This window comes from Dermacentor variabilis, chromosome 7 (assembly GCF_050947875.1).
Source record: "Dermacentor variabilis isolate Ectoservices chromosome 7, ASM5094787v1, whole genome shotgun sequence".
Taxonomy (NCBI): domain Eukaryota; kingdom Metazoa; phylum Arthropoda; class Arachnida; order Ixodida; family Ixodidae; genus Dermacentor; species Dermacentor variabilis.
The window spans coordinates 144,765,099-144,781,507 of NC_134574.1; the positions used below are offsets into that span (position 1 = coordinate 144,765,099).

General features: G+C 45.3%; 2 protein-coding genes across 2 annotated transcripts in view; both read right to left on the reverse strand.

Annotated features, from left to right (window-relative positions):
* stnB (stoned B) overlaps nucleotides 1–4,998 on the reverse strand; it is a 53,506-nt gene extending 48,508 nt beyond the window's left edge. The window contains exon 1 of the mRNA XM_075699516.1: nucleotides 4,860–4,998. The gene's annotated coding sequence lies outside the window, so the exon portion shown is untranslated. The remainder of the gene's footprint in view (nucleotides 1–4,859) is intronic.
* A 1,004-nt stretch (nucleotides 4,999–6,002) lies between these two features.
* LOC142588070 (uncharacterized) lies at nucleotides 6,003–14,680 on the reverse strand. Its single transcript, XM_075699525.1, has 4 exons — nucleotides 14,378–14,680; nucleotides 9,501–9,665; nucleotides 8,071–8,157; nucleotides 6,003–6,138 (listed from the first exon to the last, which is right to left on the reverse strand). The coding sequence occupies exons 1-3, from the start codon at nucleotides 14,399–14,401 to the stop codon at nucleotides 8,143–8,145; spliced, it is 204 nt and encodes a 67-aa protein (XP_075555640.1). The 5' UTR covers nucleotides 14,402–14,680; the 3' UTR covers nucleotides 6,003–6,138; nucleotides 8,071–8,142.
* Between the last annotated feature and the right edge of the window lie 1,729 nt (nucleotides 14,681–16,409).

Here is a 16,409-nt window from a genome sequence, read left to right on the forward strand (position 1 = left end):
TAGAGGACACGTAACAACTTACAGCATATAACCAAAATTTTCTATGGGACCTATGGGACCTATGGGACAGCAGCCACCGGAGTAGAGCGTTCCCCTCCTCTTTGCTCCCTCCCCCCCTTCCTGTGTCTCGCACGCGAAAGACGCTGAGCTTCCGCCCGGCTTTCATCCTTCCCTCCCTCGCGCGTGCGTGTGCAAGATATTGAGCCACAATTGTCAGCTGACCCTCGCAAGCCAGTTGCCAGCCCGTGTCGACACGACAAGGCAAAAGTCCATTTTGTGCGCCCAATTTTGATAAAAATTGTCACTAATTTCATCCGCTATAGCCAATAGTCCGTTGTAGCACAGTGCGTTAAAGGCGAACTTCGTTGCATTAATAAAATAGATAGAACAAACTAAGGCTAAAATATGGTCCGTTATATCCGAAAGTCTGTTGTATGCAGGTCCATCGTAATGAGCGTAGACTAATATTTTTCATTTCTAAAATGCTTGCTCCCTAAATAATTTTTTAACTTATTGTATTACGATTGGCAAGCTACTGTTTACTGCTACTAACAACTAACTACTAACAGCTACTAACAACTGTTTACTGCAGCTGTTGCCATCACAACATTTAATGTAAATAAGTACGCGCATATAGCAGCGACCGAAATATAATGGCATTAAGAACCTTAAGGCCTTACGCTTTTAGCAGCATTAACCTCACCCGTGTGGCACGGGCAGTTTTGAAGCACTTGCGTGCAGAAAACCACAAAGTCCAGCACCTGGCGACATTGACATCAACAGCGCTACGTCACGAGCTTGTGTTGTCTGCCATGCTCCTTATACGTGCCCTTGCTCCTTCCATGACCTAGCACTTGATTGCCACCCTCCCGGTCTCCCTCAGTTGTTAGTCATAGTGGGATGCTCTCCATGTTACTGCAACAGTCTTTATCGTGTCCGTTGTGATTTCTCGCAACGACGCTGTCGCTCACGTGTGAAAAGCAGATAACCAGCCATGTATGGACCGTAGACATTCTTATTACCTGCACTTAACTGCTGCAATTAATGTGAAATAAAGACAAATGGCTGGCACGGGCTGAAGTAGAGCCCACATGGCCCACAAAATTCCGATGCGCATCCGACAGTTACCCATGCATCTACACTTCACAAGGATATCAGGACGCCAATGTGGTAACGGGGCTGTCAGCCATTATGCAACAGGTCTATCACCGGACATACTCGACACCACCATCAGCACACCTTAACTCCATATTTTGCAAAAACCGACACATTCAAATACTTTTCCACACACCATTAATGACAAGAATTGCTTAGACTATGCACTGTAACATGTCTCTGGCTGTATTTCTAAGGTGTTACTAATTCCTTTTTATTAATGTGTTCTCCTTTTTCATGTTTTCTTTTACACTTTCCCTGCTCAGACCGTGATTGTACAGTATGCAATAAAGAAAATAAATAAAATAAAATGGTGTTGGCGAAACTGTCGGCGATTTAGCTACTTTGCCACTAGATGTAGCTGCTTTTTGTAATAATATAGCTATGTAATATGGATTGTCTTGTTTGAGTAGTTCAATGGCTACTTCAGCAAACTGTAGCTGGAAACCAAGCAACTTTCACAAGCTTTAGCTAAAAAATTAAAGCTGGCAGCTTTACATTCCAAAACCATGATATGATGACACACAACGTAGTGAAAGAATCCAGATTAATTCTGACCACCTAGGTTTTTTAATGGGACTGGCAATCGCCCAGAATCTGTCGTGAAACGATGTTGCAAATGAAAAGAACACGATTTACAATGAGCACATGCTGTTTTTGATTTAAGTAGGAATTATAATTTTCAATCGGCATAGAAAGCCGCAAGAAATGGTGTGGTGACGTGAACTGACAGCGAATCCTTGGTACTTGAGATGCACATAATCAGCTCACTGTATGCAAGTCAGCTGTTATTAAAAGCACCTTACTTATTTGAAATCGCAGTCTTTATATATTACACAGATGTTTGTGCTTCATTCTATGCAAATTACAGGCTACAAAAAAATGGCAGGCAACCCTAATCTTTGGCTTGGGTGTCTTAGTGGCACTCGCACTTCGTTGTTTGTGTACTTTAGGTTAACTTTAGATGATCGCAATGCACGAACCAAACTCAGAGGCAACTGTTTTCCATTAATTAGCCAGTTAAATATCATGCCACCTTTATGTGTGTGACGTCATTACCGCCACTTTCTACTTACGGGTTTCCAGGAATTTCGTCAAAGTCGTGCTCACGTGGCAGGTCTCTTAAAGTCTACGATTCTTTGCTTTGGTGGGCGGCACTCAGTGATTTCTAATTAAGTCTAATTATTCCAGACACTTGAGTAACTCAATTTGTAACTAAACTTACGCTCTGGTATCATATCGATAATGAAACCCATGAATATTGCGCTGTACATTTTTCTATTTTTTAATTTGCATTAAATTTCATCCCTGGTCGTCTCAGTGATTTCTAATTCTAATTATTACAGACACTTCAGTAACTCAACCTGTAACTAAACTTATGCTCTCATGCCACATCTATAATGAAACCCATGAATTTTGTACTGTACTATTGTTTGTCTCTCTCTCTTTATTTATTTTGAATTTCCTCCCTGGTCATCTGAGGAGGTTGACCAGAAGTGCTGCTCAAGAAACAAGAGTAACTTGATGCTAGTGCCACTAAAAAAAAAAAAAAAAAAAGGGAACACTAATGAGCGGCAGTGCCTTTGTAGCAACAAGTGGAGCGCCAGAGTCGTGGCGCCCCTCATGGAATGTCAGAGCACATGATCGCTTTTATACACACACAAGTCTGTGAGTGAGTACCCCTACCCTCCCCCTTCCCCCGAGTTCCGTGTTCTCCCTGCGATATGCAAAATGCCATCGACTAATAGTGCCGTAAATGGTTGCCACTACTACATGAACAGCACTACTGGCATATCCCACCGCCCCCGCCAAACGCCAGCGTGCAGTCGCTATCATGCCCACCTATCACTATTTCCAGTGCATGACTTCCAAGATCATGATCGCAACTGCATACTTAAAAAAGATTCAGATAAAAAATGTTCCGTGATGTTTTCCACATTGCCACTCCAGCCTTGGACACCCTGACCATTCTATAGTGCTTAAAAATAAACAGGTACCACAAAAATTGGCTGTCAGTCCCTTTAACATGCAGCCAATGCAAGGTACACGAGTGTTTCTGCATTCACCATCAGAACATAGCCACCGTGACCAGCGTTGAAACCATGACTTCGTGCATAGCAGCGCAATTCCATAGCCACCGAGCTACCATGAAAGGTTTAGCTTTAGCTAGCTTTCTCAATTAGCATAGTGGTTAAAATAGATTAATGTGGCCTTCTTTATCGATCATTCCAGGTGTGTAGATTAGTAGATTAGGCTTGTTGAATTGCTATCAAGCATGTGGCGGAAATTCAAGCAACATGGTCACAAGCTAGTTTAGCTTTTATCTGGTAATTATCTTTTGGATGTAACCACCACTATAAGTAGTCTCATCACTATTGCATGTCGACATATTACAGCACACACTATGAAAACATGTAGCACTCCCGACAATGTTGAAATTGTAGAAAGAATGCTATGTATCCAAAATTTGTTGGACAAAAGCGCCTCAAAATGACACTTAGCTATTTTCTTGCTACTTTGGGAGTAATTTCAGCAACTCTTATTTCCAGCAACTGATGTTATACTTTATATACTCCTGGACATATTTTATTTGTCAAAGGGCTTTTGTATTTATTGGCTCGGCCACTAGCCATCGACAAGAAAGTACCTCTTTAGGTACAATAAAGTTGTCGCGTTTCGGACAGATGTTCAGCTTTACTTCAAGCTGTACTTCAGCTTTACTTCAAGCTGTGCCACAAGTTTTACATATTTTCTTTGGCCACAAGATTTTGACACTTAGGAATATGCACTGGTGACAACGTATGCAAAAAGAACTTGTGAAGCTTAGAAAGATTTGGGGTAGTTGCAACTAGAACTTTGTTTTATGTGTGTTTATAGCATAAATATAATGTGACAGGATGTATAAGTCTCAGGTCCCAAGACAATTTTTACCGAGACAAGGCTGTCTCGGTAAAAACCAGCCTAAAAAGGCAAAAGGCGAAGAAGACAGTGGGTGCAATTCTGGGGGTCTTGCAAAGAAGACACACTAGGAACCAACAGTAGAGGAACAACAGTCCTTTGTCCTCTTGCTCATTTAATGTCTATCCCAGATATGCATCCTACTATGCTGTTCTAACAGGTCCTGTGGGAACTTGTTCAAACGATAACGACGAAGAGTCCTGCAATATCTGGGACAGATGGCAACCATATCTATGAGCTTTTCATGTTGCTTCTGAGTACAACAACTGTTCGAAAGCAAGCATGTTGGAACACAACGATAACTGCAAGAAGGTTATAAGCCAGCGTAGTTAGTCTAGGTCAACATAATGAACAGCACAGACAAGGGGTCAAGCAATACGAACAGGATGGACACACTATTTACTTGTCGTTTGTTCATATCACTCATCTCATTCTCTGCACTGTTAGTTGTAAGGAACAAGGACCAAGTAGCCCATCTTAGAACCCTCATGCAGTTTACTCCTTCAACACCAGTCATTTTAATGTGAAGCATTCCTTACCGAGTCAAGTCAGATCTTGTGATGTATCTCTCAGTGTATCAAGCTGTCCTCATGGGTCAATGAGCAGACAACTACTGCGATCTGCAGTCAAGTTTGCACCTCTAATTTCCTACGCTACCTACAGTAACAGCACCTCTGTCGTGGTCGTATCGCTCGTCCCTTCAGTTATCTGCACTGTTTGCTATGCTGAATAAGGAGGACACTCACGGTTGTGGGATGTGCTCTAGGAGGCATGCTCCGGGCTGCTCAGGGAGCTGCTCCCGGGAGATTGGTGGTGGCAGTCGCAGGCGCAGTCCGAGTGCGCGGCCTCCGGACCAGGGCAGTCACAGCAGCCGGCTGCCTGGCTGTCCTCTGAGCGCTTGCGGCTACGTGGGCTCTGCAGACCTTCCTCGCAAAAGTGGAGCCAGCTCTTGAGCGAGCTGCGACGAGGGCTCCGTGGCCCACGACCTGTGAACTGTTCCCCGGGCAGAAAAAGCCGGATCTTATCTGGAGGGCAGGGCTCCGGTGAAACCGCCGGCAGGAACGCCTCGATCGGTGCTATGTTGATTGGCGTTGTGCTCCGCGGGCGCTCGATCGGGATGGTCACCACCTCGAGCCGCTGCTGGCGAGTGGGAACGGGGCTGCGCGATGGCGGCGGTGGTGCCACTGCAGATGCAACTGAGAGAAACTCTTCAGACTCCACCGAGTCCTGAGCAAGCAAGGTCTCAAACTCATCCTGACTACTCTGCTTGGCAAGAACCGCGTCTAATGTGAGCTCCGACTCCGACGAAAGCGGCTCCGGTGATTCGCGGCTGCCCCGACGGCTGGCACTGGGGATGTCAGCCAGCGACTGGCACACTCGTTCCAGCAGGCACGCACGGTCGAAGGGGTCGTTGATTTCTAGGTCCTGCGGCCGCGCACGTGGCTCGCCTGGCACGCAAGCCGGCTTCTTGCTACTGGTCCCGTCTTGCCGTTTCTTCGGATTGCCCTGTGGCTGCTTGCCGGGCAAGTTGTCCGTCTGTTTATCCGGCTGCTTGTCCGGCTGCTTGTCTGGTCTCTTCTCTGGCGCCCTATCTGGCACTATATTCGGCATGCTATCCGGCACACTCTGCGCTGGGTTATTGGGCAAGCTGTCCAGCACACCGTCCGGCTGTTCGTCGTGCAAGGTGACTGAAAGGCGGGGAGCGGTAGGCACAGGTGATGGGCTGTGGGGTGAAGGGCTGCGGGGTGACTTGCGGCCACCAAGCTTGAGCAAAGACGAGAAGAAGCCTTTGGTGGGCTCGGGGCTAGTCCCACCGCTGCTGCGCTGCGGCGAGCGACCACGCAGGAACAGCTCAGTCCAGGAGCCCTTGCGACGCTGGGGCTCTTCGGGAGTGAGTGAATCCGTGGAAGGCGGCGGTGGTGCCTCCAGCAGGGGCGGTGCCACGGGCGAACAGGGAGACCCGTTGGCCGTTGGCACCGAGCCACATGGTGTCAGCGTCGCCAATGAGTCAACATCCCCTTCCACCTGCACAATAGTGCAAATGCACTTGGTTATCAAAGGGTCTGCATACAGTAGCCATGCACTGACAAGATAGACAAAAAAAATTGCCTTAACTGTCTCAGATTGATTATAACGGTGATTCTTGGCAAGTGTTAATTGCTTCGATTTCACTTCTCACAAGTTATTACCTTAAATTAGTACATTTTTGTTCGATTTCACCCCTCACCAACCAAGAACTCTATACCCAGAGGCTCCTTGGCCATTCTCCCATAGTGGGTGATCGCAGTATATTGAAGAAAACGTATGCAAGCAGAAACAACATGGTGGCCTTCACTCTAGGAGATTGCTGCTGTTGCAGTAAATAATTTAAAAGCCGATGGAATCCGTGAAGTCTGCTGCCATTTTATTTTCTCATCCAATTCATCAGTAATCACTTGACCCATGTTCAATTTGGCCTTACCATCGAGTAGATGCTGCAAAGCCTCATAACATGGAGGAACAAATTAAAGCAACACATTCTCAGCGTAGGCCAACAGGGTTCAGCGTAGGTAACATGTCTCACCAAGTAGATGACTTATTTAAGTATTGAATGTTGCCCAACTATGTAGGGCTAGTGAGTGGACCTCTTTTCTGCACAACCAAACAATACGTAAATCACAACGTAAAACATATGTATCTAATGTTGGCTCACAAGTACCTCTTACGCACACAGACCGCCTAATGGAATAGCACATGATATTTAATGGCTTCGTTGATCTTAAATTTCTTATATTTGGGCTGTGCCATTCCACTGTCACTGGGTGCGTGTCATTGTGTCAAAAAAAGAAAAAAAATACACAGTATCCTTAAACACATTTAGATATGATTCATACTTCTCTGGGCACGCAGATCTCATCCCCACTCTTCACTAGAGAGGCATTATACACCGTTGCATCAACATTGTTGCATAACACCGTTGCATCAACATTGTGGCCGATGCCTCACACTGCGATTCTTGAAACAGTGCAGGCCAGAACGCAACTCAATGCTATTTGTTACTTTGTTCACCTGTTTTAGAATCCCGCTCACGTAACATTTTCTCATCACAAGCATACACAAGGAAAACTATCCGCTTTCAATGCAACTTTGGTGTTCCCTTTTACACTGACACACAGTGTGCATCTGCTTGAAATGGTGCTTGCATTTCTGCACAGATTGCAAACAGTAAGGCCCATAAATCGAACCCTTTAATGACAGCACATATACTCGAGGAAAACGTTAATTTTCTATCTAAATGTCGAAACCACATCAAGAATAAGCATAATGAATGAAAATAAAACAATATTTTGCTGACGCTTTCTCAGCAATAAGGGGAGACACCAGACAGATAATTGGAACTGGCATCACCTCAAGCCACTTATGGCTTCGTTTGGAATTTGTACAGTCAGTTATCATCATATGTGAACCATAGGTGCACACTTAATTTACTTTTGCATCCCATGTGCGAAACCCCTGTAGCTGGAGATCTTGCATCAATCCGTCTCCTCTGACCGTGCCTTCAAAAGAAAGCAAGTCACGTGCCAAACTTCTTTGTCCTGTGTTCTTGCTCCAAACCAACAAATGACACTTGCTACCTGTCATTTAGTGTTGGCCGAAGACATTTAGCCATGAACTTTGTACTCAATACTGAAACTCGGCAAGAAAAACAACAAACAACGCTCATCCTTGTGTTGCCCCTATTCTTCATCCCTGTTTGTTTGTTTGCGCACAAAAAGTTTTAAGATGAATCTGTTCCAACTAGGCCGACTCGCAGTTATACTTCTGGTGTGTTGCCTGTGGGCAACACTCATTAACGAAGGGTTAAACACTGCACGAGGTTGAAGTTGCAACTTGTACCGTGCATAAAGATAAACATTGGACAATATTACACATTGCAGAGGATGAAAATAAAGAAATGTACACATTGGCATTAATTACCTGCTTCACTAAAGCTTTGCTTCACATGTACGTTGGATCTGTACAGATTTTATTTTCTAAAATGCTGACAGATCAGTCCAAGCTGGTCTGCAAGGATGAGAAGAGGGGATGCAAAATAATATTGAAGGATTATGATGAGTATCGGAACAAAGGGTGATTGGTACATGATGGAAACACGGACATGTTGTATTAAGGTCACAACCTTATCAAAAGAGGCAGTGCTGCAGTTAGCTGTTAAAACAGCAAGGGTTACACGTGCTTGTGTTGAATGCCCTTCCAAGATTTGCAGTGATTTCAGGGATCCAATGAGCATCTTCCTGTGCCCCATCACCACAGATCTGTCAGCCTCAAAAAAAAAAAATAATAATAATCTTGAATTTGGCGAAAAAATACTGAAAAAATGTTTTACTGCTCAAATTGTTGGCTGCGAATTTGCAGATTTTGTCTTACACTAGGTAACTTTGAAAAGACACTCTCCTTTAAAGTTTCAGCTAGAATAAACTGTGCTACAGACAAACAAAAATATTCACAACTGTTATTCATGAAGTATTCTTGCAAATGTGGCCAAAATAGTGGTTTTATACCGTCATTTTATGGAATGGGCCAAGGTCCAAATATTCGAGTCGGTCTGAAAAATTAGGCATTGAGAGATCTGTTAGCAACGGTACCTGCATTTTTTTTTACATCAGTTCTGCTCTAAGGCGGATGGAAATCAAAACTTGTAAAACTGCTGATGCCATTTCAACAATTGTTAACTAGTTCTGAAAATTTGGGCAGTTCATGATTAGATCATAAAAGTTGGCAGGTATGTTATTTATTTATGTACTATAGATACTGCGATCTCTATCATGAGATCATAACAGGGTGGTACAGCTCTGTAACCATAATACAACGAAAAAAAGGTCATACATGTGCAGCAGGTTGTTTTGCATACAGATATACACATATCACTGTAATTGAGCCACAAAGGATGACATGTCTCAGATCACAGCTTCGTTATTTAATTGCAGTTGGTGATGGTCCACAGGAAAGAGGATAACTTAAAGTTGTTTCTTTCGGTTAACAGTGAAATAGATCTAGAATATTGTTTTCTTGTAGCGTAACAAATTCGGTAAGAGAAAATTAAGTTTCAATATTGTAACATCCATTATTTAGCTGATAGAGTAACTTTAGTCTACATGTAGATTTTGAGTGGCTAACTGATGGAAATCCACTTTTCTTTATGAGTGTACTGACGGATGGTCTACCATATGAATTACAGGATGAACTGTACCACCTTTTCTTTTCTTATTTCCATCTAGTTTATTAATGTTAGCGTTAGTAATGAGGGTCCCAAATAATTACAGTATACTGCATCACAAGTTAAATAATAGTGCAACATCCAGTGCTACCAGCAAGTACTAGTGAACAGGTCACTGAGGCTCGCCTACCTGTGGCGTGGAGACCTCAGAGGGCACGAGGGTGTCGGGGCTGCGCGCCTCAGGGCTGCTGTCCTGGTCATCAGTGGGCAGGTCCTCGAAGGAGGCCAGGGGCGCCGGCCCAAAGCGGCGCTGCCGAGAAGGGTAGCCCCCCTTCTTGGGAGGCGCCGCCATCACCTGTGCAGAGCACCGTGCGGAAAAGCAGGCGTCACTGCAAGCCGAAAACTACAAATGGCGCAAGTCAGTTCTGCATAAATCGGCATGGCAGAGGAAGTTTCATGAAAGGGAGTAAGTGTCATCTACACGAGAGTATTCTGAAGCTGGGAAAGTAGCCCATTATTATATAGTTCCTCGGAAACAAAACTTAGCAGTTAAGGAATTCATCCTAGTCAGGGAATCGAACCTGGAACCAACGGCTTTCCTGGACGGTCACTCTACTGTCTGAGCGAACCAGAAAGGCTATGACAGATTGCAGAGCAAGGTCAAATTAGTTGACAGCTCGAAGCGCGGGGTCATTGAATGCGGCAAATCAACCAATCTTCCATGCTTGAGGCTCTGTGCTTCCAACTGCCAATTAATTTGACCTCACTCTGCGACCAGCCGACCTTCTGGTTGGCTAGGATGATTGCGTGACCGCCCCGTTAAGGCTTTCGTACCCGAGTTCCAGACCCAAACAAGGACACATTTTTCTTCAGCTGTGAAGCTTCCTTTCTAAGAAAGCTGCATGGGTTTCCTTTAAGCATTATGCTTGACGGGATGACAGTGTCTTCCCTTACAAGGAACCTACAACTGTGCGAAAGCCCCCGAGAGAGCAACAAGTCACTGAAGAAACCTCGCAGACGAGTGCTAAAATGGCCAATCCAAATTGCTCTCTTTCTCACTCTGCTCATGACATTGCTTAACTATGGAGCTCACCAAAGCCAAGGCTCACAAATGTATGGGAAATGTTTACTGCACATTCTGCTCCATGGCCTGGCCATTTCCACTGAGCTACAGCGACAGAGAGCATTGTTTATACACAAATAAATGGCAATGTTTCATGTCACACCTTACAACACGCTTACTGCATCACGAATGTTTGCCACCCTTCATATTCCCCGAGTGAATCAACACTGCTGCACTTGCAGGGCTTCGAAAAGGTGTCGCTTGTTTACACCCGTTCCAAAACCTATGCAAGAGTGTGTATTTGTAGTTGCTGCTTGACACTTGAAATCTCTGCCAATAACGGCAGCCATATGCTGCTATATATGGAGCCACAAGAATGGTGCAGCTCAGCACAGCCTGGCATCGTTTACGTGTCTTTTAGTGTAAATATGCAGACTAACTTAGCCAGCCAAACAGCTCTGCATGCTGTGCAGAGCAGGTTACGAGAAATACAGAACATTAATTTCTTGCTCAAGTCACTTCCACTCGTGTGGGTAAACTTCTGCTATTTTTTGCTAACAAGCATTTATTCTGGGTGCACTGAGGCATGCCTGTGTTTGCACTCCTCTGGCAGCAACTACTTTCATTTCTGGACAGCACAACTCAAGAACAGAGACGCCAAGTCAGACACTGTTTCCCGTATTCCTTTCTGCCCCAAGTCCAATGAGAAAACCCAGGAAATGTGGACCATCAGTTCCAAGCGCAAGTTCACGTGTGCCTCAATTCCTCCTCTCTTCACCAAGTGCAGTCCTCGTCAAAACTTTCAGCGCCACTAGACACATGAACTGCGCCCAATGTTTGAGCCGCCCCTCCATTCTGGAACTTTCAGTGCTTCAAAGCAGAGCTACAGCACCACTGGCTAATTAAATTCAAATTGCGTGGTTTATCGTCAAGAGATCTGCACAGTGGATTATGAGGCACACTGTTGTCGAGAGCTCCAGATTCATTTTGACCACCTGCGGTTCTTCCGTGCACCTAAATCTAAGTGCATAAGTGTTTTTTCGTTTCACCCCCTAGGAATGCGGGCCAATAGTCAAACTCGCAAACTTGTGCTGAAGAGCAGAACATGATTAGCCGCTTCGCTACTGCAGCGGGCAACGCTCCTCTGTCTCCCGAGTTTCGGAGCACTGGGTGTTCTACGCAAGCCCTGCAAGGGGACCCAACAACAGGCCTTGTCACTCAATGATTGACTTTGGAAGCTCTGACAAAGACTACAGACGTTCTTCATGTTTGTACACGTCACTGGCACATGGACAGGAACGGCCATCTGTTGTTCTTTGTGCAAAGGCGATTGGTGGCAGCAATTATCTGCGGCTTAAGTAGCAACTTTTACTACGACAAGGAGCTAATAAAATGTCGAGCACCTGCCAAAAAGCGATCAGTAGTAGCATCGGACAATAGGCATACGTATTCATGATGCAACGGCATTCCATCCTATAACCACACCTCTGTTAGGAGATCATAAGTGCTTGATATTCACTATTTACTGGCCATGTCAAACATGCAGTGATTAATTCTTAACTGCCACAAAAACCTACAATTAACTGCCTTTTTTTTTTTTCTTTGAAGCTCAAACACTTGAAACGAGAAATGGTGGTTAGAATCAAATGAATGCAGTCAGTAATTCTTTTTTCTCTATGATATGGTAGTCGACATAGTGAGATGCTTAGCATTATGGGGGTGCCTAGTTTCACATTACCACAGTAATTACAAACAGCCCCAAATTCCAATTTCGTGTTTCAATCTTGCACACTGCAACTTGCCAGGTACTGTCAGGCATGCAGCCATGTGAAGCAGCACTTCTCTTTTCCTGACCAGATTTCCATCTATACAGATGAACAAAAGATTTAAGAAGCCACGAAGGAGTAGGAACTGTGGGGCGAGTTTTCCAATGCAAACACACAGACTCGTTAGATTTCGCTAGTTGTTGGCCTGAATTCTGGCACATCAAACTGGCTATTTACAATGCTCTGATTTTGAAAAGCGCACAATACACAGACAGCCTGAAACACAGAAAACACTGCCCCAGAGTAGCTGTATGACCAGGGTATCATTGAGAGCACACAGGAGGTTATCATTGATGAACCATCACTAAGAATAGCCAGCAAACGGATTCCTACTTTCGGAGGGTTCGAGAACTATCATAACACTTTCGCTTTCCCTGAAGTATCGGTTGCTCAGATTGACTTACATCTGCACTTTTCTTTTTGTTACTGTTTTCGCACAAAAAGTCTCAACACAACTTTAGCACACCCAGGTGTGTCATCGACGTCCTTTTCTGTTTCTGCCATGTCTCCCACACACACAGTACAAACCAGTCAGTAAGTGTTACCTATCCAACCTTTGCACTATTTTATAATCAGTGCAATGTAAGAATCTACAAACAAGCTCCTCCCACAGAAACACAGTGCACTTTTCTTTCACCTAAGGAACAGAGCTGAGCCTGCTATAATCCGCTCACAGCATAATGACTTTGCTCTGCTAATAAAAATGCCTGGCTTATTGGAAAATAAACGCTAGTTGTTTCACGTTAAAATATTAACTATGGCCAAGTGATATCAAGATCACTCATAAAAGTTGTCCTAGACGTTCAGGTTTCATCTTGAAATTCGTGACACAAAAACCCATTTTGTGGAGAAAACAGTTGCTTTAATAAACAAGGGAAAGCACTTGGCATCAGGCTAATAAGTGAACCTAATTGGCTGAGACATCTATGCGAATTGCATTTAAGTTGGACAGTGTAAATTCATAGGTTAAAGTATGGGGTTTTATGCGCCAAAACCACGATATGATTATGAGTATTGGGGGACTCGAATAATTTGGACCACTCAGGGTTTCTTTAACGTGCACCTAAACTTAAGTACACGGGTGTTTCCGCATCTCGCCCCATCGAAATGCGGCCACCGTGGTCGGGATGTAATTCACAAGTTGTCACCGACTGTACTGCCACATACCATAATGGTGTACGGCACCACACTGTCATTACTGGAACCTTCATTACCAAAGAATCAACATTTTAGTGCTGCTACGGCCAGCAGCACTAAAGAGATTACTATGAGTCGCAGTGCCAATACTACGGCAAAAGCAATTTTAATAGTGCAAGCGAATAATTAGCCGACTCATTCAGCTCACAATATTACGAGACCCTTGGAGTCAAAAAACCATTGTTTCAGCAACAAGCGGCAGCAGCATGGGAGAGAATTGAAACATTAGTGTTCTCTACTAGCCGTGATGTTACTGTTAACGCTACCCCTGGTAACCAAGCAACGTGTCCATGACTCCTCTCCAACATAAAGTAGTAGCTTGTTCAAAAGCAAAGGCACTGGTGGTCAATTTTATGGCTTCAGGCAAGCGGCATGACTGCTGAGCACTCTTGACCGGTAACAGTGTTCATTAAAAGTAGGCAGCAAAGACACTCAATTGAACCAGTGCGAAAGACTTGCATGCTACTTCAGTACGCTCATCGATCTGAAACAGAACCGAAATGGTTACAGCAAGCTTAATGTGGCTGGTATAGTTAATTTCTAGTAACAGCGCTAACAAAAGCGCGCCAGTCTGGTAGCTGTACCGTAGTGTTCGAAAATCCGACTGCATTTGAATAAGCCGCGCTGCAAAAAGTGAACACGGAGCACGAATGAACGCGCTACAGCGAGTTCAAAGCACAAATGCCTCATCAGCTTTCTTTTCTAAATTCTTATATGCAAAAAAAGAGAGAGAGAGAACCGCTGACGTTCAGAAAGCGACACGATCGAGTAGCCCAATCGTCGAGATGCAAGCATTTTGCAAACCACAGAATATATCCTTCGCCGTCGGTTCCGAACGCACTAAACTGTGTGTAACTACACCTTCCAGAACGGTACCCGCGGCCTTTACGCTGGCATGTTTACACGAAACATTGCAGAAGGTTCGCCCGGCGGTGCAACTGCGCTACGTAATTATACAGCAGAACGTAACGCGGTCCTCACCTGTGCAACCAAAATCGCGCGCATGTCGACTCGCGCGGCACAAAGACGCCAGTGGCGTTCCGCATGGCTACGCTCGAGCCAACGCGTTCACAGGTGGAACGCTCCGCCAAGAAACGCAAGCCTGACCCGCCCCTACGAAAAAAAGCCCCGGGAAAAAAAATTAGCGCACGCTTCTTAACTGCCGGGCCGGTGCTACTTTAAAAGCGCCGAGAGAAACGCGCAAGCGACTCGCTCCAGCGCCTGCGCGCAGCTGCTGCTTAAAGGGAAGCCGCCAGCAACATATCTTCCATTTTCGGTGCGTGGTATGCGTGCATCGCACCCGGCGGCGGCTCGCTCGGTGGCCGTGCGAAACTTCTCTAGGCCTAAAAGTTGTCGCTCACCGCATCATTCCGACTGTTCCAGGGCGTCGCTTCCAACGGCAAACGTGCAGCCGCTCACTGCACTCGATGGTGTGAAGCCCGCTTCACATCGGACATTACTCTCCAACGGACCCTGATGACATTAACGAAACTAGAACAAACAAACAAACATACAAAAAAAAGAGCGGTCGGAAGGGTGCGAGGGAAGGATCCCACCGCACCTCTCACAATCCAGGCGGCGCACCTTTCCGCTGCTGTGCTCTCTCCTCCGCTGTTGCCGCCGTTTCACTCGCTTGATGTTTCCTTCCTTCTTCTCCAAAGTGCTTTTATCGCACTAGTGCAAAATTTTGCTTCAAAACCAACCACATTTACCGCTATGGATTTCACCGTTCTTGAATACATCTGTCGCTTTTGAGCATAAAAGTAAACCAATATCGCAAAATAATAACAAAAATGTAAGATTAATAACTTTGTTTATTCACCGATAGGTGCCGCAACAACTTGTATTTGACAAAATTTGCGTCAAGTTTAGTGTCACTTTTTTGTTGCGTGAAATCAGTGTGAGAGCAACTACATACAAAAGCTCCGCATTGATTAGCTCCGCAGAGTCGCATACGCGTGCAATTTTCCACTGTTCGTTCGCATAGTATACTTACGACAGAAACAAAAAAATTGTTCTAATTTTCTTGTTCAACTAAAAATACGAACCGATGGCAATTTTGTTTCCTGCAACGGATTTTTAAGATAACGAATAGTGCGCTCGCAGCGTGCCCTGGCGACAAAGCTTGGTAACTGTGCCTGTGGACAATCAGCTGTGTCCTCCGTGAGGTGATTATTCCTGCAAATTTGCCTCGGCTTATCATTTCTAGGCCGAAATGCAGCACAGAAGCTTCGCTAACGACGTCGTGGACGCAGCGCCAGGGCCCACATGCTGCCAGGAAGTCAAGGCGAGTGCAAATTCAAGTCTCCCGCGTGTTCTGCGAATGTCGCTCCCCTGCACGGTAGACGCGGTATGCAGGAAAGCCTATCACGTGGGTTATAAGGTGGTTTAAAATCAAAGTTGCAGCTATCGTTGTCAAACATAGGCACCAGTGTATCAGCTGCTATCAGTCATCGCCAGCATATAAGCAAGTTAAATCACACTAATCCGTACAATGTGCTACCTTCAGTGAGTCAGTGACGCTGGTGAAACGTGCGAAGCTAACAGATATAAAACACAGCTGCGCTTTCTGCTATTTATTTTCTGTTGTACAATGCAATGTGTGAACATTTGGCGCTTGCGTGTATCACGCTTTGATCCATTATGTTTGAAATAATTACAGCTCAAGCCGCTACTATTCGTGTAAGCTGATGGACCATCAGTAGCGCAGGGGACGCGGACACGTTTAAAAAGCTTGATAAGTTGCAAACAAACGTCACAAGGCGGCGAACCAAGGCCCGAGAAAGGCCTAAAACAACATGTGAACTCTATTCGCACTCCCATCCCAGCAAAGTGCGCGCTTGCACGTTCTGGAGTGCCTGTGCGTGTGTCGGTGAAATGGTGGACGGCGCGCGCCGAACGATCGTCCACGGTACCTCGCCGTTTCGGCGAGGGATGGCGTCGCGACTCGCGGAGAGGAACAGGAAGAAGGCCGGTCCGCAGCGTCTTCCGGGAGACTCGTGTTGACGTCGGG